Here is a 23,634-nt window from a genome sequence, read left to right as displayed (position 1 = left end):
CATAAAGTGGGGTCCACCAGGTTGTCACATGATCACAAATCCAACCGTATGTCTTGTCATACATTTATGTGGGGCCCACTGTAATGTGTCCTCGTCATGCAACCGCCCATTGGATGTGCGCTTACATTCAGTCCCAGAGCCCAAAAATCAACCCAAAAAAAAAAAAAAAAACTCAAGTGAACCATACCACAGGGAACAACAGGGAGCAACAGAGAGGGGAACACAACATGAACTGTATGTGCAGTCAAATATGCGAAAGAAACTTTCAGATTTTTTGGGGGACAACATGCAGAGTAGATCCCATCCAATCGAATCACATCAGACATGCCCCACTACAATGAAGGTACTGTACACCAAAAAAACCAGGCAATTGCATAAACCAGGCGGGCACACCATGTGAGTCACGAGGTTTTGGCTGTGGTTTTACATTGTTCCCCATAGTTTGGCCTACCTTGGAATCCATCGGAGGAGAGTCATCGACCATGGCAACTTCTTCTGTAGATGGGGATGAAGATGAAACTGCATTTTCTGTCGATGGTTCTTTTTCGTCAGAGACAAAGGCAGGAACATCCATCAGATCATCGCTCTTGATACCCCCAGTAGATTTCTTCTCGGATGGGCCATCAACCTTCTCATCTTCTGCTCTAGAGGCCGAGGACGAAAGTAGATTAGCATTTCCTTTCAATGATTCTTTTTCTTCTGCTCCAGTGCGAGGTATGACAATCGAATCACCAGAATCCTTCACAGATGGGCCATTGTCCTCGAAACCATCTGCCCTTACGGTGGAAGAAGAAGATTGATTAGCATTACCAGTTGATGCTTCTTTTCGTCCGGTTCCAAATTGAGGAATGTGCACTTGATCCTTCTCCGATGAACCATCGACCTTCTCCCCTTCCGCTTTCAAAGAGGGAGATGGAGATGAATATGCATTTCCTGCTAACACTTCCTTTGCTTCTGCTCCAAAACCTTGTCTGTCCGCTGGATCATCGGAGCTAACGATCACTGTAGAATAATTGCAAGATGGGCTGCCAACCATCTCACCTTCAGCTCTTGAAGTGGGAGACAGAGATGAATCTGCAATTCCTGCAGATGCTTCTTTTACTTCCAGTCCAACCCGTGGCTGTGGTGTGTCCATTGGATCATCAAAGTTAATTATCACTGCAGAATCATTTACATATAGGCAGTCGACCTTCTTCTCTACCACTTTCAAAGACAGAAACAATGATGGATCTGCATCTGCTGCCGATGCTTCTTTATCTTCGAGTCCAACCTGTGGTGTGTCCATTGGATCATCTGAGTTAATGATCACTGTAGAATCCCTCCCAGATGGGTCACCAATTTTTTCATCTTCCACTCTCGGTGTGGGAGATGAAAATGAATCTACATTTCCTGACGATGCCTCTTTGTCTTCAGTTCCAACCTGCGGTGTGCCTATTGGAACATCAGAGTTAACCATCTCCATAGAATCATTCTCAGCTGGGCAATCAGCCTTCTCATCTTCCACTCTCAAAGAGGAAGATGAAGATGGATCCAAGTCTCCTGTTGATGCTTTACTTTCTTCTGTTCCAGCCTGAGGAATATCCACCAGATCATCAGAGTTGATGACAACAGTAGAATCCTTCCCAGATGGGTCATCACACTTCTCGTCTTCTTCTATCAAGTCAGGAGAAAAAGACAAATTTGCATTTCCTGCAAATGATTCCTTTTTTTCAGCTCCAACGCTACAAATGTCCATGGGATCATCAGAGACTGTGCTTGTCATGGAATCCTTCTTGGATATACCATCGACGTTCTCGCCTTCCGATTTCAAAGGAGACGAAGATGACTTTTCATCTCCACTTGATGCTTCTTTTTCTTCCACTCTAACCTGCGGTGTGGCTACAGGAATTCCAGAGCTAATGAACACCTTAGAATCATGCCCATAAGGGGCATGAACCTTCTCATCTTCTACTCTCAAACAGGGAGAGAGAAATGAATCTGCATTTCCTGCTGCTTTTGTTTCAACTCTGGCATGTGGTATTTCTAATGGTACTTCAGAGTTTGTACTCCCTATTAAATCGCTCTTGGATGTTCCATCAATCCTCTCGTCTTCCTTTCTCGGGGGGAGAGAGGAAGACAAATCTTCATTTCCTGTTGACACTTCTTTTTCCCTGGATCCAACCTGGTATGTGAAAAGGTTCAAAAGACAGCATTATGATATGATTATGGCCAACAGCAATTATCATTGTGAAACAGTATGCAATGGAAAAACAGAAAATGGAAACTAAATTTAGGAAAGCAGGATCCGCAAGGGCCCAAAACATTAACCTTGAATATGGATAGTTTATAATTAGATTCAATTATTCTTTTAGTTTATAGACTTAATGAAATAACTATGTTCAAAAAAATGAAAAGCAAAAAAAGAAAAACAGTAGAATTATACTTGCCTCCTCTCTATTTAACATTCTCATCTAGATAACCAGACCAGTATTACATGATATAGTGGCTGTTTCAGTTCCAAAAGCTGTCATTATAACCACTACAACATTTTTTTTATTTTTTATTTTATTTTAATTCTCTTTCGTTTTTTTTCTTTTTTCTTTTTTCTTTTTTCCAGACCATGGGTGTGTCCATTGTATCACAAGAGTTTCTACTAACCTTAGAATCCTTATCAGATACACCCTCACCCTTGCAATTTTCCACTCTTGCATGAGATGAAGATGGGTTTGAATTTCCTGCCAATGTCTCTTTTGCTTCATCACGAATGAAAGGAATGTCCATTGGATCATCAGAAGCTGTACACACCTCAGAATCCTTCTTGGATGCATTTTTCGCTCTCTCGTCTTCTACTCTCAAAGATGGAGTAGAAGACGAATCCAGAATTCTTTCTGGAGCTTCCTTTTCTTTGACCCCACCCTGTGGTATGCCCATCAGATCATCAGGATTGGTAATCACCTTAGAATCATTCTCAGATATGACGCCATTAACCTCCTCATCTTCCCCCTGCAGGGGAGATGAAGATGGCTCTGCAGTTCCCATCGATGCTTCTTTATCCTCAACTCCAAACAATTGCATGTCCATGGGATCCTCCGAACCTGTATTTTCCACTGAATCCTTCTTGGATGTGCCATCAACGTCCACATCTGCTTTCAAGCAGGGAATCAAAGACAAATCTGCAATCCCTTTAGATGCTTCCTTTTCTTCAGATCCAACCTGTTGCAGTCCAAGGTTCAAAAGGATGGCACTATGAATTCTTAATGGCCAGTAGCCTTATTGCTATCGAACAGTAATGACCATTTATTACTGAAAAACAGGAAACAAAATAGAAAGGATGGAATAAAGTGGAGCCCACAAGGCAGGGGATAATCACATGCATTTGAATGTATTCCTATTCGTTCGAGTTGTCTGGGGCTCACTGTGATGTTCTTGTCATCCAACCCATCCATCAGATGCACCCTCAAATGTTAGGCCCAGAGCCCAAAAAATCAGCATAATAGAAAAACCCAGGTGGGCCACACCACAGGAAACAACTAGGAAAAATGGGGAAGAGGTCACCCACCATAGAAACTTCTGATGTTTGTGGAACACAGTGTGCAGTCTAGATGGCACTTGATCCAGTCATTAGACATGCCCCACTACAATTAAGGAACACCTAAAAATTCAGGACATTTCATAACCCATGTGATCCACACCTTGTGAAAATAGAGGTATTAGGCGTGATTTTACATTGTTCCTCGTGATCTGGCCAACCCGAGTTTTAGATCTGCCTGCTTTTTGGCATGTGCAGAGTTGCACATGATGAACGGCTTGGATTCCACACAAACATGACACTGAGCCCAAAAAATCTTGAATGTATGGTAACCCAAGTTTGAATACGTGATCATCACCATAAGGTATTTTAATAACTTATCATTTAATTAAATTATCTATATTAATTCATTTAGAAATCTTCTTAGATGTGTTGTTGACTGTCTCATCTTCTACTCTCAAGGGAGACGAAGATGAATCCAAATTCCTGCTGAAGCTTCCTTTTCATCAACTCCAACTGATGGTATGCCAATCAAATTATTCACCTTGGATGTCTCCCCACTAACCTTCTCATCTTCATCTTGTGAGGGAGAAAAATTGGGGCCTGCAGTTCCTGTTGATGCTTTGTTTTCCTCAGCTCTGAATATGTCCATGGGATCCTCAGAGCCTGCATTTGCCACTGAATCCTTCTTGGGTGTGCCATGAATGTCCACATCTTCTGCTTTAAAGCAGGGAGCCAAAGACAAATCCACATTTCCTTTGGATGCTTCATTTTCTGCAGATCCAACCTGTTGCAAGTCCAAGGTTCAAAAAGATGGCATTGTGAATTCAAAATGGCCCATGTTGTAATTGCTATCTAACAGTAATAACCATTTGTAATGAAGAAAAAAAAAAGGAAACGAAAAATAGAAAGTATGGATAAAGTGAGGCCCACAAAGCAGTGTGATGACAACATGTATACAACCATAGTTCGAAAGCCTGAAAACTCAACTCGACTCAATGCTCAACTGGGATGGGTTGACTTGAACACTCGACCGGATTTGACTTGATATTTGATAATTAGAAATTTTAAAAATCACAGATGGGATAGAAATTTAACATATTTAAGTAATAAAAATACAAATGTTGTCATCAAACCACTTAATGTTCAACTGGTTACGTTCATCGTTCCCTGCAGCAAAGGTTGTGGGTTCTACTCCCTCCCTCACCATTTAAATGATTAATGTTCAGATTATGACTCACCAAGTGACTCGATTCGAGTCGCCATAACTCATGTTGAGTCGACTCAATGAGTTGTCCAGAGTCGGGGTCAAGAAAGACCCAGGACTCCCAGTGACTCAGCTCAAAATCTCACCAACTCGTGTAGAATTGACTGAGTTTTGACTGGCATCAACTCACACCACCACCACCACCCCCCCTGGACCAAATATCAGCCCAAACAAGTGGGCATCCAACCCGTCCACCAGATCCTCCTATGTTAGGCCCTCAGCCCAAAAATAAATAAATAACTCCAATGGCAAACAGGCCCACAACACAGGGAGCAATGGCAAGGGGGGCAGCCACCATAGAAACTTTTAGATTGTGTAGGACATAACATGCAGTGTATGTGCCATCCAATCCAGTCATCAGACGTGCCCTACTACAATGAAGATACACCCAAAAATATCCAGACATTTCACAAAGCATTATGCCACAACCCATGAATCTAGAGGTATTAGGCCCAATTTTACATTGTTCCTCATGATTTGGTCCTCAGTTTTAGATCAGCCTGCTTCATGGGAAGTGAGGTAAAAATGAGGTGTCGCACATGATGAATGGCTTGGATTCCACACAAACATGTTGGTGGGCCCCATAGAAGCTCAGACGTATGGGAACAACATATGTTTGAAAGTATGTGAGCGATCCCCCACAAGGTATCTTAATATCATTTAATTAAATTATTTACATAAATTTATTAGAAATCTTTTAAGATGTGCTGTTGACTTTCTCGTCTTCTACTCTCAATGAGGAAGACAAAGATAGGCTTCCTTTTCTTCTTCTGACAACCCATGGAACCATCAGATCATCAGGGTTTGTACTCACCTTCGAATCCTTCTCAAATGTGTCCCCATTAACCTTCTCATCTTCCTCTTGTGAGGGAGAAACAGACCGGTCTGCAATTCCCTTCAATGTTTCTTTTTCTTCAGCTCCGAACCAATGTATGTCCATGGGATCCTCAGAGCCCATATTTTCCACTGAATCCTTACTGGATGTGTCATCAATGTCCACACCTTCCGCTCTCAAGCAGGGAGCCAAAGATGAATCTGCATTTCCTTTTGAAGCTCCCTTTTCTTGAGATCCAACCTGTTGTCATGAATTCATAAAGACTGTGTTATGAATTCATAATGCCAATGGATTGTTTTTATCTAACAGTAATGACCATTGGTAACTAAAAAACAGGAAATGAGAGCAGAAAGGATGGAATAAAGTGGGGCCCACAAGGTTGGTGCATGATCGCATGTCCAAGCATATGTCCTGTCAAACATGAGTTGTGGGGCCCACTGTAATGTGTCATCATCCAACGGCCATTGGATGTGTGCTCCCATGTTAGTCCCAGAGCCCAAAAATCAGCCCAATAAAAAATTCAAGTGGGCCATAACAGAGGGAACAACATGGAGCAACGGAGAGGCGATCACAACATGCAGTGAATATGTGATAGAAACTTTCAGATTGTTTGGGTGACAACATGCATTGTGTATCACATCCAATCCAGTCACATCAGATGTGGTGCACTACAATGAAGGTACTCTACACATAAAAAATCGGGCAATTGCATAAACCAGGTGGACACACCTGGGCACACCTATGAGTCGAGAGGTTCTGGGTGTGATTTTAAATTGTTTCCCATCGTTTGGCCTACCTTAGAATCCTTCCGAGGCGAATCATCGAGCTTGGCAACTTCCTCTGTTGATGGAGATAAAAATGAAACTGCGTTTTCTGTCGATGGTTCTTTTTCATCAGAGTTAAATTCAGGAACGTCCATCAGATCGCCGCTCTTGGTATTCACCATAGATTCCTTCTCATATGGGCCATCAACCGTCACATCTTCCTCTCCCAAGGCTGAGGACATAAGCAGATCTGCATTTCCTTTCAATGATTCTTTTTCTTCTGCTCCAGTGCGTGGTATGTCAATCGAATCACCAGAATCCTTCACAGATGAGTCATCGTCCTTGAAACCATCTGCCCTTATGGTGGAAGAAGAAGATTGATTTGCATTTCCTGTTGATGCTCCTTTTTGTCCAGTTCCAAACTGAGCAATGCCCACTTGATCCTTCTCAGATGGGCAATCGACCTTCTCACCTTCCGCTTTCAAAGAAGGAGATGGAGATGAATATGCATTTCCAGCTAATGCTTCTTTTTCTTCTTCTGCTCCAACCCCTTGTCTGTCCGTAGGATCATCAGAGTTAACGATCCCTGTAGAATCCTTGCAAGATGGGCAGCCAACCTTCTGACCTTCAGCTCTTGAAGTGCGAGACACAGATGAATCTGCAATTCCTGCAGATGCTTCTTTTACTTCAGGTCCGACCCGTGGCTGTGGTGTGCCCATTGGATCATCAAAGTTAATCATCACAGCAGAATCATTTACAGAAGGGCATTCGACCTTCTTCTCTTCTGCTTTCAAAGATGGAAACAACGATGGATCTGCATCTGCTGCCAATGCTTCTTTTTCTTCAGTTCCAACCTGTGCCAATGCCTCTTTTTCTTCAGTTACAACTTGCATTGTGCCTATTGGAACATCAGAGTTAACTATCTCCATAGAACCCTTCTCAGCTGGGTAATCAACCTTCTCAACTTCCACTCTCAAAGAGGAAGATGAAGATGGATTCAAGTCTCCTGTTGATGCTTTTCTTTCTTCTGTTCCAACCTGAGGAACGTCCACCAGATCATCAGAGTTGATGACAACTGTAGAATCCTTCCCAGATGGACCGTCGAACTTCTCGTCTTCTTCTGTCAAGTCAGGAGAGAAAGACAAATCTGCATTTACTGCAACTGATTCCTTTTTTTCAGCTCCAACACTACAAATGTCCATGGGATCATCAGGGCCCGTGCTTGTCATGGAATCCTTCTTGGATGTACCATCAACGTTCTCGCCATCCAATTTCAGAGGAGACAAAGATGACTTTTCTTCTCCACTTGATAACTCTTTTTCTTCCACTCCCACCTGTGGTGTGGCCACGGGAATTCCAGAGTTAATGAACACCCTAGAATCATGCCCTGATGGGCCATCAACATTCTCATCTTCTCCTCTCAAGCAGGGAGAGAGAGATGAATCTGCATTTCCTGCTGTTTTTGTTTCAACTCTGGCACGTGGTATTTCCAATGGTACATCAGAGTCTGCACTCCCCATTAAATCACTCTTGGATGTGCCATCAATCCTCTCGTCTTCCTTTCTCGGGGGGAGAGAGGAAGACGAATCTTCATTTCCTGTTGACGCTTCTTTTTCCCTGGATCCAACCTGGTATGTAAAAGGTTCAAAAGACAGCATTATGATCTGATTATGGCAAAAGGCAATTATCATTGTCAAACAGTATGCAACGGAAAAACAGAAAATGGAATTGAACTTTAGGAAAGTGGAATCTGCAAGGCTCCAAACATTAACCATGAATATGGATAGTTTATGATTGATTCAATTATTATTTTAGTTTATAGACTTAATGAAATAAATATGTTGAAATAAAAAGAAAGGAAAACCAGTGGTATTATACTTAATACCTCTATATTTAACAGTCTCGTCTAGATAACCAGACCAGTATTACTTTATATAGTGGCTGTTTCAAATACAACAGCAGTCAATACAACCACTATATCATGCTTCTTTTTATTCTCTTTCTTTTCATTATTATTATTTTTTTTCCAGACCATGGATGTGTCCATTGGATTGTAAGAATTTCTACCGACCTTAGAATCCTTATTAGATACGCCCTCAACCTTGCAATTTTCCTGTCTTGAATCTGTTGAGCTCTTAGCAGCACCTGTGCAACAATCATTTGCTGTTAGAGCTTCTGACCCTTTGGAAGAGACAGGTTCCCCATGGGAAGCATCACAATCTTGTGGAACAATAGGATCACAACAGGTAACCTCCCTGCAGCCCTCCATAAGCAAATTCTCCTGGCTCATTTGCCTTGATTCTCCTGAATTTTCAGCAGCACTGCAAATGGGGTTGGGGTTGGCTTCACTAACCATAAGTTGCTCCTTCACTACAGTAGGGAATGTAAGAGGCACAGGAACCACTGTCGCAGGGTTTACTATCCCAACACTTCTCACTAATGAAGCTTCTTTAGACTCTGTATTGGGTTCCTTGGATGCAGTACTTCTATCTTCTTGAGATTCATTTACTTTGGACAGTGTTCTAGTGCTTCTCCCTGCAGACCGGGTTACCCGTTTCTCAATTGGTGGGTAGGTGTTTGAGGACACCGTTGTCGAAGATGCCCGAGTTCGGCGCCGTGGTGACTGACGCACTCCTTCAGAAAAGGTTTTACTCTTTCCAGAGGCAGCATGGACAGCGCCATCTTTATTCCCTCCAAAAGACTTATTGCTTAAAGTCTCTGCGTTTGTAGTTTCAGATGGCTGTGATTCCAAAGATGGTGCCTTTGTCAAAGAAACAACATCTCTACCATCCACTTGAGGTTGCCCCATGGATGATACACCAATGGAGGTTTGAGATAAGCCAACTGCAGCTGCATCGTCTTTGTCCTTTGTAGCATCATTGGAGTAAGTGTCTTGTGCTTTGATGACCTGAACTTTGCTACCAAGTTTAGCATGTTCATCACATTTGACTTCATTTGCTTCCATGTGGGAAGAACTCTTGACCCCTAAACTGGGAGCCTTCTTTCCCATTGTTGACACATCTGATTTCCGGGCAATTTGGACAGGATGTTCCAAGTTTGGAGTAGGGTTTGGCTTCAGCATAGATACTGTAACAGAGGGCTGAATCTCAAGGCTTGTCCCCCCCAACTTACCAGTCACTGGTTGCTTAGTACCATTCCCCTGTCCATCTCCCATGGTGATGACCTTTGTGGTGTTATCATTGCTATTAGGCTCCTTCGACCCCAACAGGTAAGCAAGGCCTGTTAGTGGTGCTGACTCAGAAATACATGCATTTTTCGCCTCAACTGTAGCATGCACAGTAGTGGAAAGTGAAGCTTTCCCCTCAGTTCCTGGTTTAGCTCTGGCAGATAACTTTCTCTTATTCTTTTCCATGGGTGGTTGCTTTTGGTGTACAGGTGCTGCAACAGATAATGCTTCATTCTTCACAGCTTGGGAGCTCATATCAAGTGCACTGTTGGGATGCACATTGTCCACAACTTCAACAGTTTTGGCCATGTGGAGCTCCTTATGAGCCATAGTATCCCTGAAACTGCTTGGAGGGACTGCTTTAGAGGGACCAGAAGTAGCTGCTTTCTGGCTGCTTGGAACAGAAGATTCTGATTTTTCAGTTACTTTCCACTTCTGGTCAGAAGTCATTTCAGAGGACACCATCTGAAGGTCTTGCCTCTCCATCAGATCATGTGCTAATGTAGATGCAACAGTTGGAGACTGGCTATTGACCTTTTGCTCTGGTCCAGTTTGCATCACACTGACCTTCGGACTATCATGCTTCTTTGATTCTACCAAGGATGCATGATCCGTGCTCAGTGCTGGTTTGGTTTCAAAGGCAGAAGCTCTACCCTCGGAAGCTTGATCTATCCTTTCACTTTCCTTCTTCCCCGGAACAGAAAATGTAGTCTTTTCTTTCTCCTGAGCAACAGTTGCAGATCGACCAACCGTCTGCTCCTTCCCAGCTCGCGCCACAGCATTCTTTGCACGGACATGCTTCTTTGACTCTACTGAAGATGTACTTTCCACGATTGATGCTGATTTGGTTTCAAAAGCAGCAGTTTTCACCTCAGAAACTGGACTAACCCTTTCATTTTTCCTTCTGTCCAATGTAGGTAATATGCTTTTATGTTTCTCTTGAGAAGCAGTTGAAGATTGGCTACTGACCTTTTGCTCCTGTCTTGCTGGTGCCAAACTGGTCTTGGCATTATCATGCTTCTTTGATTCCACCAAGGATGTATGAACTGCGCTTGGTGTTGATTTGGTTCCAAAAGCAGCAGCTTTCACATTAGAAACTGGAGATGCCCTTGCTTTTTCTTTTTTCTCCAGAACAGGTAATGTACTCTTATGTTTCTCTGGAACAACGGTCAGAGATTGGCTAAGATTTTGCTCCAATCCAGCTTGCATCGCACTGGTCTTCACACTATCATGTTCCTTTGATGCCATCAAGGATATATGGTCTGTGCTTGGTTCAGGTTTGGTTACAAAAGTAGCAGCAGCTTTCACCACAGAAACTGGAAACGCCATTTCAGTTTCCCTTTTTATGGGTGCAAGTGCTAGACTTGTATGTTTCTCTTGAGCAAGGGAAACCACATCAGCCGGTTTTTGCAGCCCAGAAATAGGGCTAACCTCAAAACTAACAGCAGGTGCATTTGAAGTTCCTGAAAGTAACCTTTTCCTGTCCTGGGCAGAAGCTGACCCAAGAGATGCATCTGTTTCCAAACTTATTTCCTTTGGCAACCTTGAAATTGGGCTGACTTCAGGAGCAATAGTGGGTGAAACAGGAATCTGTTTCTTTGCCCGTCCTCTAGGTTTGGCGGATCCACTTTGAGTCTTTCGGCCTTGGGCTTTGACTTGAGATGGTATGGCATGACCAGGAGAGGTTAGCGAACCGGGAGTAGTTCCAACATTTAACTCATGCTGTGTGTTTCCACCCTTCATTTGCAGGGAAAAATCAGTGACAGAACCAGGGAGAATTTCTCTTTGAGGTCCCATTTCCAGTTGGCTGACAGTTTCAGATGGCATAGGAAGAATCCTTGGAGATGATGAGCCATCCGTTGTTGCTCTTTTTGGCCTACCCCGCCCTCGTCTTGCTGGAGGTGGTGACTCGTTGTACGTTGATGATGGCTCTTTGGATGGCAGTGGTGGGCCTTTAGATGGTGGTAGCTGCTCAGAGGCAGCTGCCTCTTTGGATGGCAGAGGCAGCGGCTCTTTGGATGGCAGAGGCAGCGGCTCCTTGGATGGTGGTGCTGGCATCTCCTTTGATGGCAGAGGTGGCTCTTTAGATGGAGGTGGTGCCTCAATACATGGGAGAAGTGGTTCTTTGGATGGCATCAGCTCTTTGGATGGCAGTGGCTCTTTGGATGATTGCAGTGGGGCTTCTGCATTCTCCAACTTAATATTCTCCAACTTAGACCCACCTGCATCATTTGATGCAGATGGAATGTTTGCTGCTTCTTCTGGTATTTCCTTTGGTTCAGGGTGTTCAGGGGAATCCACCTGACAAAGCTTTTCAAACTCTTCTTCTGTCCATTGATCTTCATATGAGCGTACCTACACAAAAGAGAGAAATACTTTAATAATAGTATAACACATCGCTATCATAGAACAAGGAAAATCATGACGCCACTCAAGAATAGCATATCCAGTCCTACTCTCACCAGATGCCCATCTGGAATGCATGCATGTTCTAGGTTGTTCACCTGTTAGGCTCAACTCTGTAAACATTGCGGCCTAAAAATCAGACCATCAGGTCATCAAGTGTGCAACATGTGGATAATAAAAGTCAATGCTCAAATAAGTTCTCCGACTATCCACATGTCATACATGTGTGGCATCTGTTGGCTGCACCAACCTGATTTTCAAGTCATGGCACACACACCAAGAGACCACCTTATAAAAGGGCTGGATCTGATACATGCATGCCTCATTGGCATATGTGGGAAAGTGGGATACAAGATCCAACAAGCAATAGCAAGGCTCTCAAGCAAAATATCAACTAACCTCTCTTGCCCGTTTACCCCTTCCATATAGTTGGGAATCAAGCTCCGCAGTTTTCCGCTTTACCATGACCTGTGATGCTTCATATGCCTCCAAAGCTTTATAGAATGCATTCAAGTCTTCATCTGTTATAAGACGAGGAGGAATAAGTAGTGGATCATCCTTGCTTCTTTCTTGTTGCCCCTGCCATGCTGCCTGGAATTTCATAGTTACAGAAGTTCTCCATTAGAATAGCATAAAACCCTTAATCTGAGGCTTCCAATGGATCAGAGAGAGAGAGAGAGAGAGAGAGAGAGAGAGAGAGAGAGAATAAATCCACATGTATAGCATAAAACACAAACCATCTCTACTTCACGCCTTTGTTTGTCCACTGATTCAAATATCTCAATCTCTGATTCACTGCAAACAGAAGCATGCTTAGATTTGTTGCAACCATTTACTAGATGGAGATTCCTTACAGCCATAACCAGCAGAAAATCAGAAGCATAGAATTTTAAAAGAGAACATCAACGATACTCAAAAGAGTCAGATTTCAGATACTACTATCTCTAAATGTGCAAATATGGCACGTGCAAGATCTGAGCTGCTCCTCCAGTAGTTCCCATAGATGTGTCATGCCCAAAAGTAGGTCGATATGGCCATCGGGAGGGCAAGCATGTATGACCAAAAAGGGACAACTGACCAAGTGTCCTCATTCAACATAGATGTGTGACCCACAGGATGACCAGGATGCTGGAACGGCCTGATTTCAAGTGACAGGGTTTGCACCTAGTGAGGAACCTTGACTTTACATATGTGCCACGTTGCTATGCAAGAGAACAGTAGGATTTGAAATCAAAATCCCACTAGTACCCTTACCAGGGAAAAAATGATGGTAAGAAATAGAATCTTGAAGACAAAAATAATCAAAATTCTAATTAAGGTTTTACCTGCGGGCTATGAGATCATTGAGAGCATCATCGTTTAAAACTAGAGCAGCTTCTTCTTTCTTACACTCCCTAAGGAGGGACTCCAGATACTCCCTTCGATCCTCAGCACTGTCAGAGACAGGCAGTTAAATCCTTGAACAAAAGTTGAACAAAATGAAAATGCCTTGAATGGAAATGAGAGATGTTCATTAATCATGGTGGCTGAATTCTCAGATAAACAAGTCCAAACTTTTACCTGGTATTATTGTCAAAAAAGCCAGCAGTAATGCTCTGATTAGCTACTCCCAGTTTGTACTCCGCTGCAGCTCTAACTTGTTCCTCCACAGTGTTAATCTAATTACAACAAAGTAATGTAAAATTACTAGGAAACTATAGACCTCTTAAAAGATAGATCATCTTCTGAACCCTGCTAACAGGATTCATACAGGTTGACTCGCAAGTTGTTGCTTATATCGGCAGATGTGTATGACATCCAAGTCTAGTGCAATCGGAGGACCAATTGGCCCCCAATCAGATTCTCCATTCCCAAACCCCAGGACAAATCCGAATCAATGATTAGAAAATAAAAACAGATTTGAATAAAGAAGAAAAGAGTGTAGGAATTTCCCAACAATCAACTAGCCAAGTTCCCCCCATCCACCCTCCCACTCTGTGTGTGTGTGTGTGTGTGTGTGTAGGGTGGTGGTCTCCTGCAACCCAAACCCTAATAAGGCTTACATGTAAGCAAAGGGGTGGGTGGATTGGGTGGGCCCCACCATGATGTGTTTTTGAAATCCACTCCAACCATCAGGTGCATGACAAAATTTTAGGTGCAAGGCTCAAAAACCAGCCCCATCTATGATTCAGGTGGGCCATACGAAGGGGAACACCCACCCTTGATTTTTTACAGGGTCTATCATGATGCATACGTGAAATCCACTCCAACCATTACATATGTCATCCCACGTTAGACCCAAGGCCAAAAAATAAGGATAACCTGTGATTTAGGTGGGCCACACCAAAGGAAACAATTGGAATAGAGACATACACTTTGATTTCTCACAGGGCCCACAATGATGATTTTGTGAAATCCATTCAAAACATTAGAAATGCCACACAAAAATTTAGGCCTAGGGCCCAAAAATCAAACCCATCCGTGATTCAGGCAGGTCACACCCAGGGAAATAGTTTAGAGGGTGAGTGTCCCCTAGTAAAATGTTTACAATCATGTGGCCCACTTGAATCATAAATGGGGCTGCCCTTTTAATCCTAGGCCTAAAATTGGTGACACAACTGGTGGTTAGAGTGGATTTCAGAAACAGATCACGGTGGGGCCCACCCGAGCCACCCACCCCTTTGCTTGCACATAAGCCTCATTACGATTTGGCTCACAGGAGACCATCCATGTGTGTGTGTATCTGTATTTATTTATTTATCTATGTATAACGGAGAACACGAGAGGGCCCTAATGCAATGTGATTAGACTAAACCACTTATGTGATTTGATAAGTTGTGTTTTATGGCATTCATTTGGTTCATCATCATTTCTACCATATGTTGCAAAGGTATTTCATCTTGTTTATCTGAAATTTGGGACCGTTGATGGGGGTCAATGGTCATGGATCACCAATCCAACTTGTAGGTCACGTAAAACACTAATCTGAAATTTGGAGCAGATTTGACTGTTGATCCAGTCAGGATCACCAATCCAAATTGTACATCATGTTGAAATGCTGATCTGAAAGTTAGGGTAGATCTGACTATTGATCTAATCACGGATACCCAATCAAACTTGAGATTGTGACAAACTCCAATCTGTATCCTGCAGTAACTACTAAAATTGCTTTTCTTTATAAATTCATAAATAAAAGCAGTTTTTTTACACACCCACCCACACATACCCCCACATGGGCACTCGAACCCATGACATCAATGTTGAAACACAGTGTGTCTACCACTGAGCCATGCATTGAAACGCAGTAAATAAAAGCAATTACTCAAACTAATTGGAGCAGAAACTTTGACAAAATACAATTATTATTGAGTATAGGAAGGATTAGGTCTAACTTGCTTACACTTACAAATTAAAACATCTATACAACATTGACAAAGAGAAAGAAAGACAAATCTAATAGGGGAAATAAATAAATATGTGTATGTATATAAAAGAAGAAGAAGAAGATTTGGGAATTAGAAAAATACCAGCACTTCACATGCTAAAACAAAAGCCAAGTGCAGACATAAAGGAGACCAGAAAGCTCTCCAGGCAGAACAGGACGTAGCATTATAGATATAGAGATCTCAATCTAATGAGGTCCATTAGAAAAGTAATTCGGAGAAGGAAATTAGATGGAGTAACCCGTGTATTAATTACATTTATCTCCATGAATCAAAAGATAGATGCTATACAGATATTAGAAAAAGGGCTGGGTACTAAATCTTCATTTATTTAACACCCTATAGCTAATGTTGCCCGTAATATGTATTCTGTAAATAACATATAACATGAGTGCACATAAATGCACAAGGAGATCATGTATTACACTGCCACTAGGAAATGGTGCATCGTTAAGTGAAAATGCAATAAAACAACATAGTAAAAAAAATTCTAAAAATGAGCACCAAAACGTTTGTAATTCTTGATAAACAACAAAACTTTTATTCAAGGAATAAAAATAAAAATAAAACCTACATCAAGCTAATGGTAAATAATCCTTGTTACATAGATTCTACCTTGCTGAACCCTATTTTTCTAGACAATCAACCATCTGCTTGCCTTCCATGCCTACATGGGCAATCCAAAAGTTTAGCCCAGAAGCTAGACCACAATCTCAACAAGAAAAAAAGAATAAGGAGCCAGAGCAGTTCAGATCAAATTATGGATGCATAAGAAAATAAGGGCATGATCCGTCACAGAAAAAGAAGAAGAAAGAAACCAGTACAGTCAGTAAATAATATAGCTCAAAATACATAGAAGTGGGAAAGGAAAGCCAAAGGCTGGCAACATGGCCATGGACCATCAATCACATCCTCTAAAACCACTATAGTAATTCATAACTGAGTCAGAGAGTGTACTACCCACCGTCTCTAAACGCAGAACAAGTACGTCCCTCTTCTGGCCAAGCCTATGGGCCCTTGCTTGTGCCTGTAGGTCAACCTGAATGAGCAACAAAAAAGCAAAATAAGCTAGTGAATGGACTTCAAGGAATGCTGACTAATAAATCATAAAAGGAAGGTAAGTGTTTAGGACTTCCCCAACTCTGAGAGTCAACACAATTCACTCACACCAAAACGCAAGTGAGACATGTCCTGGACCTTCCCCAGCATATCCCTCTCTTGATTTAGAGCAGAAGAGAGGGAAGGTTGGACTGCATATTGTGGGCTCTGTTTTCAGCTCCACCTCAAATGCAGATTGCACCTAGTTAGCTGGGAAGTCTTGACAACCACCATATGGCTGCTACCTTATATTACCTGAGGATTCCAATCAGTATCAAATATGATGACTGTGTCAGCAGCTTGGAGATTCACCCCAACGCCTCCAGCCCGAATACTACCACCACATGCAGAAAAGAAAATACAATTAAATCACCCATCTATTCACGTGCAGATCAATCATTCAGATGCTATATTTTTCAATGTCTAATCTCAAAGGAAAAAAAAAAATGAAGATTAAAAAAAGAAAATTTACCTGAGCAGAAAAATAAAAGTAGGAGAATCTGGCCTGTTGAATTCCTCTATAAGAGCCCCACGTTCACTACCTGAAGTATGTCCATCCAAGCGAAGGTACTTGTAACCTTTCCAGGAGAGATACTCCTCCATAATATCAAGCAGTCTAGTCATTGTAGAGAAGAGGAGAACCTGCAGTTTAATAAACCCCAAATCAAGCTGGTTCATTCTTCAAAGCACAAAGGATTGAATGATTGGAAACACAGATAACCAGGAAAGAACTGAAGGAAAAATTGTCCAATGATTGATTCGCTTCACTTACTGAACATTATTGGCAAGCTTGGCATGTACGATATACAAGCACCAGCTTTAGGGGGAGCGTTAAGAGTATAGTACTTGGTGTACATGTGGAGCACTGTTAGCAGTGTGTAGATTGTTATACAGTACCCATGTACCATACTCTTAAGGAGATTCTAGTGTATCATTAATAGATTGTGGTATGTGTGATCTTTGGAATTATCTTTTGCAACCACTTTTAGTACAATAAAGTTCTTGGGAAGAAGACCAAATCAAGTCTGCTCTCTTTTCCTCTCCAGATGATTCTCTCTCTACTCTCTTGCTCTTCTCTTTTTATTTACAAAAATTCTAAGTGAAAATATAGAAACTTAAACGCCTCCATTCTCATTGAAAAGTGAAAATCACAACTTTACCAACATCAGAAAATCAGATTACATATGTTTCAGCATAACATAGTGAAACGCATCTGAAAACTCCACTTACCCGATGGTCAGTTGCCTTTAGCTTGGGTAGTAAACGGTCTAACATTTCTAGCTTTCCACAAAGTCTCACAATCGGTGGCAGATAATGTTTAGGTATCAAGCTATGAACCTACAGGCAACGGAACAGTAAGAAGTTTGATGAAAGTACAGTAAGGATTAACCACCGTGAAGATTAAAACTCAATAACAGAAAATTTTCTAAAAGAATAACAATAAAACATGCCTCCTCAGTATGCATTTGACTAAGATATGGGTGATTGCATATGTTGCGCAACTCCATCACAGAATTGTGTATCGAGCGTCCCTGAAACAGGGTAATGAGATTGATCATATTTTAGTAAATCATGAAAGCATTAATAATGTAAAAAGAAAATGAGAAATTAAGGTGTAGAAAAAATACCTTTGAAATTCCAATGAAACCAAGATTATCCTCTACTCTCTTCATCAAAAGCTTTTGATAGGCAGAAGCCTCACATCTTACAAGCCTCTCGATCTTCTCAGGCAACTCATTTGCAACCTGCCAGAAAAGTAATAATTGAGACAAAACCTTTTCTTATGAAAAACAATACTTTTTTTCTTTCTTTTTCTTTTCCTATGAATAACAATACTGTTTTTTTTTTTTTTCTTCTTAATCCTTTTAGAGGCATGAATAGCAATACTTTAATAAAGAAAATGGAAGAAACAAAGGACCAAGAACAACCAACAAATTACAAAAGTGGGAATGAACTCCCCATGTGAAGAACCACATGCTCTATTGCACTGTTTGCTCAGGATATCACCCTCCTATCAGATACAGATGACGAAAGGGAAACAGAACTTTTATCCTCGAAGATAGGTCCCTAGATCAGAAAGAGTTATTCTCCATTTTTCCATATTGTTCTCAAGCCATTAATCCAACTTTGGAGGAAAGACGAAATACTTATAACCAGATTGGAGCCTGTAAAAGAGTCCAACAATATGCACAATCCTTCGGCTTTCCACCTTGATCAAATGTGAAGCCAAAGCCAGACCAGGGAAAGATTTCAAATAGCACCATCTACATCAAAAAAAAAAAAAAATCACACCAAGAGCCAGGGATCCAGAAAAGTGGTGACCAATTAAGACCCTTAGCGTCCCAGCCTTTTTCAAGAAGAGCCTGCCAAACAATCTATTTAACTATGTTACTTCTAGGAGCACTCGCCAACACCTTGAAATAACAGTATACATATCTGCCTCCTTGGGCCATAGAGCTCTCGGTTTTTGCTTCCGTGGCGTTTCTTCCACATTTGAACAATCTTCTTTTTTAAGGCCACATTTAAACAGTCATGAAGCTCACTTTTCAACAATGCGCGAGCCATCCAATCTTCACTAGATAACGGCTGGATCTCTTGCCTGAAGTCATACACTTCAATCCTACTGCAAATAGTATTCTTTCTTTCCTAAACGTTACCTTTGCTCTGATTTCACTTTTAACATTGGGAGCTTTCAACGAAATCTGAAGCCAGCCCAGCTATTAATAGATTCCTCTGATAACCATACCTCAACCTTACTCCTAAATCCATATCACGTAACCCCGTGTTTCAAATTTTAATGGTTTTGATACCCAAGATAGCTTTGTGACCGTAGTCTTCAATCTTTTGCAAATAGCTTTTTTTTTTTTTTGCCCTTAATGTTGCAAACACTGATTTTCACTTTTAACAATAGGAGCTATCAATGAGATCTGAAGCCAGAACAGGTATTAATGAATTCCTCCACCCCCCACCACCATACCTTGATTTTACTCCTAAAATCTGCATCATGTAACCACATATATCAAATTTGAATGGTTTTGACACCCAGGAGATGGCTTGCAATCCCAGGATGGGAGTGTTTCATGCAAGGTCTTGGAAAGGAGATTGAGTTACCCCCATAATCTGATTCTCCCAATCACTCAAGATCAGAAATCTGTGCAACATATGGATAGCCATATCCTCCTGATTATTCAAGTATAAGCTGCACCAAACAACGACCAATCAACACCATATTTCTTATGAACCCAAGAATCTGTGGATGCAAGTATCGGAGGAGGACCCTCCCACTCTCTTATGGAAATCTAATCAAGTTAAAATCTCCACCAAATTAGATCTTCCTTGAACCTCCTTCAAATAATCCTACAATAGCTTTCTCTATCTCCTAAGATTTGGCCAGTAGACATTTGACAGCATGCACTGTAAATGCCAAGCATCAATATTAAACTCAACTGATAATGTATATCTTCTACTTAGCGCAGATTCCGCAGTGACTATATCTTTGTTCCACACCATATATAGGCCACCCAATCTCCCCTCCAAGATGAAAGACCAGCTGCACCTTGTTTCCCAATTTTTTTCTGATAACAGCCACATAGAGCCTTTCTAATTTTCATTATTGCAACAATAGGAAATCAACCTCTCTCTTAGCAACCAGCTATTTAATGCTCCTCTTTTCATAAGGTAACCCAATCTCCTAATATTTCCATGAGAAAATCTTCACTGGATACCTGACAAATGCATCCCCTTCCCACTCGTTTTCTTTAGCCCTCGGTTTTCCATTACTGGCCCATTTTTCACAAGTCACTAAAAGCTTTAGATTGGAAACCTCCTTACATGCTTTGGATTTCATGTTGCTGGATTCTGCAACTTTAACCACATTGTCCTAGAATTCCAATCTTTCCAGATGCAGCAGTAATTTCCCCATGCCTCCCTCAAGGGAAGCACCAAGCTCCTAGATGATGTTACTTTGTTTCACATGAATCAAGCAACTGGCCCCTTTTAATGATCCACCTCAACACTCTCCTGTCCTACCTACTTCGAGATTCAGCACATCAGCCATGTCATCATCTTTCTCCCTACCAATGCTCACTAATTCTCAGAGCCATGGCTATACCCTGTGGAGAACATGACAAACTAGACTTTGACAAACCAAACACAGTTTCCTTATGCAGAGAAGATCCTTGTACCGCTTTCTTCCAAGTTGAACACCAAATATATCATCCTTTTCACTAACAAAGCCTTTTCACATCAGCCAATTTCCCCATTGCTGACCTAAGACTTTCACTCTGGCAATAGAAAGGTCTTCTTTGCCTCCTTCCTCTGTCTAACTGCATCACAACCACAATTGAATCTCTAATTGCAAAGAGCGTGCGTGTAGTGGAATACCCGAGAACTGTATCCAAGTTGCTCTGCATCCCTGAATCACATATAGATTACATGGGAAAAGATGGACAGTTTCCTCCAAATTTTTAAAGCCAATAATTCAGGGCATCTCCTGATGAATGGACCAGCATAAGAATTCTCTTCCCCCCTAGATGTTTTATACCAACTGAAAAGGCTGTTCACCATTTATCACACACCCATTGCCCAAAAAATGGAAGATTGTCCAAGATCACATCATCCTTACAAATTCTGAAACACCCTTTTCTAAGTTTCTTTCATTCCTACACTGGGCCATTTCCCACAATGAACATGATAAACCCCTTGCCTCCATCCACACAGCATTCACTTGCTCCACACATAATGCTTACCTTCAATGTTTTGGCCCTAATCTCCGGTTCTGCCATCTGGGTGGATCTACTGCCTCCTTACTTTGCCTGCTGCCAAAGTAATGGCTCGCATCTCAGGGCAACCAATCCTTTTTCCCAATCCAATTTCCAGGATGGGAGACAGTGAGCTTCTTCTTCAGTTTTCTTTTCCAAGACTTACCACAAATTCTTTTTTAAAATAGTTTTATTAAAAGCCCCCAAAGGGGAAGGATTTTGATTGGTATAATCATGTAAAGCTATGGAGTGATTGGAGAAAGTCAAAAGGATAAGATAAACAATTTAAGGAAGAAACCCAAAAGGATAAGATAAAAGTTGACATTCTCCACCGCCGCAAGAGCCAATTTTGAGTGATTGTAGAAAGCCTTCACAGAAACTTTCTTTGAATTGTCTACCATCCATCCATTTCTCATACATGATACATGCCTTCAATCACCTCATTTGTCGCTTCCATCATCTTGAAATAAACAAACGTAGAACCCCACGAAGCAGTAGGTCCCTGTCTTCTCAAGATGAAGGAATCTTTAACAATCTTCCAAACAAGATGTTCCAAAAACGGTAACGGTGGCCATAATGGCCACCCCGTTACCCTTATGAAACGGGCCGTTACGGCCCCCGTATTGGCTGTTACGGCCCTTTTTTAGTGTTTGAAAAAACCGTTACATGGCCATTACAGTCCATTATGGCCTGTTTTTTCTAGAACGGCCGTTACCGTCATTTCGTCCCAGTAACATGTAACGGTTACGACCGTTGCCATTACGTAACGGACGTTACAGCTGTTACGTAACCGATTTTGAATACCTTGTTTCCAAACAAATGTCAAAGATCTTCAAGGTTGATGTAAAAAGAAAGGCTCAACAAATAACACAACAAGCAACAATATCCTCTTGAGATGGGTCCTTTGAAATATTTTGTTGATTCATGATCCAAGAGCCCAACCCATGTCTTCACACAAAGCTCATTTTTGCCATTTGATGTACCGACAGAATCCTCACCCTCAGAAAACACAATCCATCACCAATGTTCCAAAGAGATCCCTTCCATTGTATCCATTGTCAGCAATCATTGTTCCACTGTTAGTCCACCACTTTGAGTCTAATATTAAAGCATGCATCAAGCGTCATTGAAGAAAGCAATCTGACTAGCGATAGCAGTGCAACAAGCCTATGATTTGGTGTCGAAAGGACATGGTTTACGAGGGCATGATCCAAGTCCGCAAAAATTTGATACTGGATGGAAGGTGATTTGTGCAATTTCAGATTTCCAACGTAAATTTTGAGAAACCACGCACATAAGAATGATTAAGATGAACTCCTAAAGAAATAATCTCAAGACATAGCGGGCGTTATGACCAAATTTCCAAGACTCACCAAATGAATTGGAAATTTGGAATTCAGCTGAGTTGCTTGGTGTCTCCATGACTTGGGTACCATTTTGTATTCGAATATTTCAGCAAAGGCATCTCCACGAAGATCATCAAGTTTTCATTGAATCAGCGGAGTCCAACTCGAAAGTTGAAAGACAATCTCCAAGTCCAGACCAACTTTCTGAACATTGGTCAGGACTCTTATCGAAGACTACTCTCCTAATGACGATTTTGAGAAATATGATACAAAATCTACATGCAACAAGCTTTGTAACTTGAAAGGATCAAGTACAAATATGCATAAAATCACCACAAGCACAGTTGACAAACCCTGGTTAACAATGTAGAAATATGTTTGGCACACATCCTCTTAATCAATTAAGAAAAAAAAATGGCAGAAGTAGAAACATAGCCCAAATCAGGCATGATACACGCACTGCCTAGATGCATGGTCAAACAATGCATGGAAACTAGAAGAATGCATGTATGTGTTTGTGTCATGTGTACACGTAACCAAATGCAACAAATATTCAATTGTAAAGTAACCTTGGACTGCTAAGATCTTCTTTTTAGTGAGTAAATACAAGAAAGCTTCACAATTTCACATGCATGCATACACAATACAACTGTAGAATTTCGTTATATTCATAAATCAATTGGGTAATGAACTGACTCTGCTTGTTTTTACCAGCTTCATTAATTAATCTTTCTTTTCAATATCTCTTTTCAGTTCAAGGTTCATTGCAACAATCTTTTACTTCCTAGCCCTAGTATTCTACCTTGGTGGCTTTCTTCTGTTTTTTTTTGCTTTTCTTTTTTATAACTTTCTTTTCTCAGTTCTTTCTTCCTCTTTTCTACTTATGCTTTCACTTTGCCCTTGCCTACACTTATATTGAGTTGATGGATCAGCCAGAGCTGTCCTGGAGATGTTCACCTCAAGTCACCATTCACTGAGGTCAACGTGATGTAAGACAACTAACCACTTGCTGTAAAAGCTCAAACTAATAGAGCATGGCAA

The 23,634-nt window shown here is 41.4% G+C and overlaps 1 protein-coding gene across 6 annotated transcripts in view; it reads right to left on the bottom strand.

The window, feature by feature from the left end:
- Positions 1 to 23,634, bottom strand: part of LOC131251550 (chromatin structure-remodeling complex protein SYD-like) — a 78,606-nt gene that overhangs the window by 6,981 nt on the left and 47,991 nt on the right. For 5 of the 6 annotated variants that reach the window (XM_058252311.1, XM_058252307.1, XM_058252306.1 and 2 more), the window contains exons 20-35: positions 18,116 to 18,232; positions 17,939 to 18,019; positions 17,718 to 17,825; positions 16,960 to 17,129; positions 16,743 to 16,821; positions 16,354 to 16,428; positions 13,528 to 13,625; positions 13,293 to 13,400; positions 12,705 to 12,762; positions 12,367 to 12,558; positions 8,446 to 11,916; positions 6,407 to 8,002; positions 5,590 to 5,850; positions 4,053 to 4,295; positions 2,638 to 3,192; positions 452 to 2,161 (exon numbers count right to left, since the gene is read on the bottom strand). In XM_058252311.1, the coding sequence (XP_058108294.1) occupies positions 452 to 2,161; positions 2,638 to 3,192; positions 4,053 to 4,295; positions 5,590 to 5,850; positions 6,407 to 8,002; positions 8,446 to 11,916; positions 12,367 to 12,558; positions 12,705 to 12,762; positions 13,293 to 13,400; positions 13,528 to 13,625; positions 16,354 to 16,428; positions 16,743 to 16,821; positions 16,960 to 17,129; positions 17,718 to 17,825; positions 17,939 to 18,019; positions 18,116 to 18,232 (8,922 nt within the window). The remainder of the gene's footprint in view (positions 1 to 451; positions 2,162 to 2,637; positions 3,193 to 4,052; positions 4,296 to 5,589; positions 5,851 to 6,406; positions 8,003 to 8,445; positions 11,917 to 12,366; positions 12,559 to 12,704; positions 12,763 to 13,292; positions 13,401 to 13,527; positions 13,626 to 16,353; positions 16,429 to 16,742; positions 16,822 to 16,959; positions 17,130 to 17,717; positions 17,826 to 17,938; positions 18,020 to 18,115; positions 18,233 to 23,634) is intronic. The other variant, XM_058252310.1, reaches the window with a different exon arrangement.

Source organism: Magnolia sinica, chromosome 7, assembly GCF_029962835.1.
Source record: "Magnolia sinica isolate HGM2019 chromosome 7, MsV1, whole genome shotgun sequence".
Lineage (NCBI taxonomy): Eukaryota > Viridiplantae > Streptophyta > Magnoliopsida > Magnoliales > Magnoliaceae > Magnolia > Magnolia sinica.
Note: the sequence above shows the minus strand (reverse complement) of the source record. Positions and strands in the feature narration are given on the sequence as shown.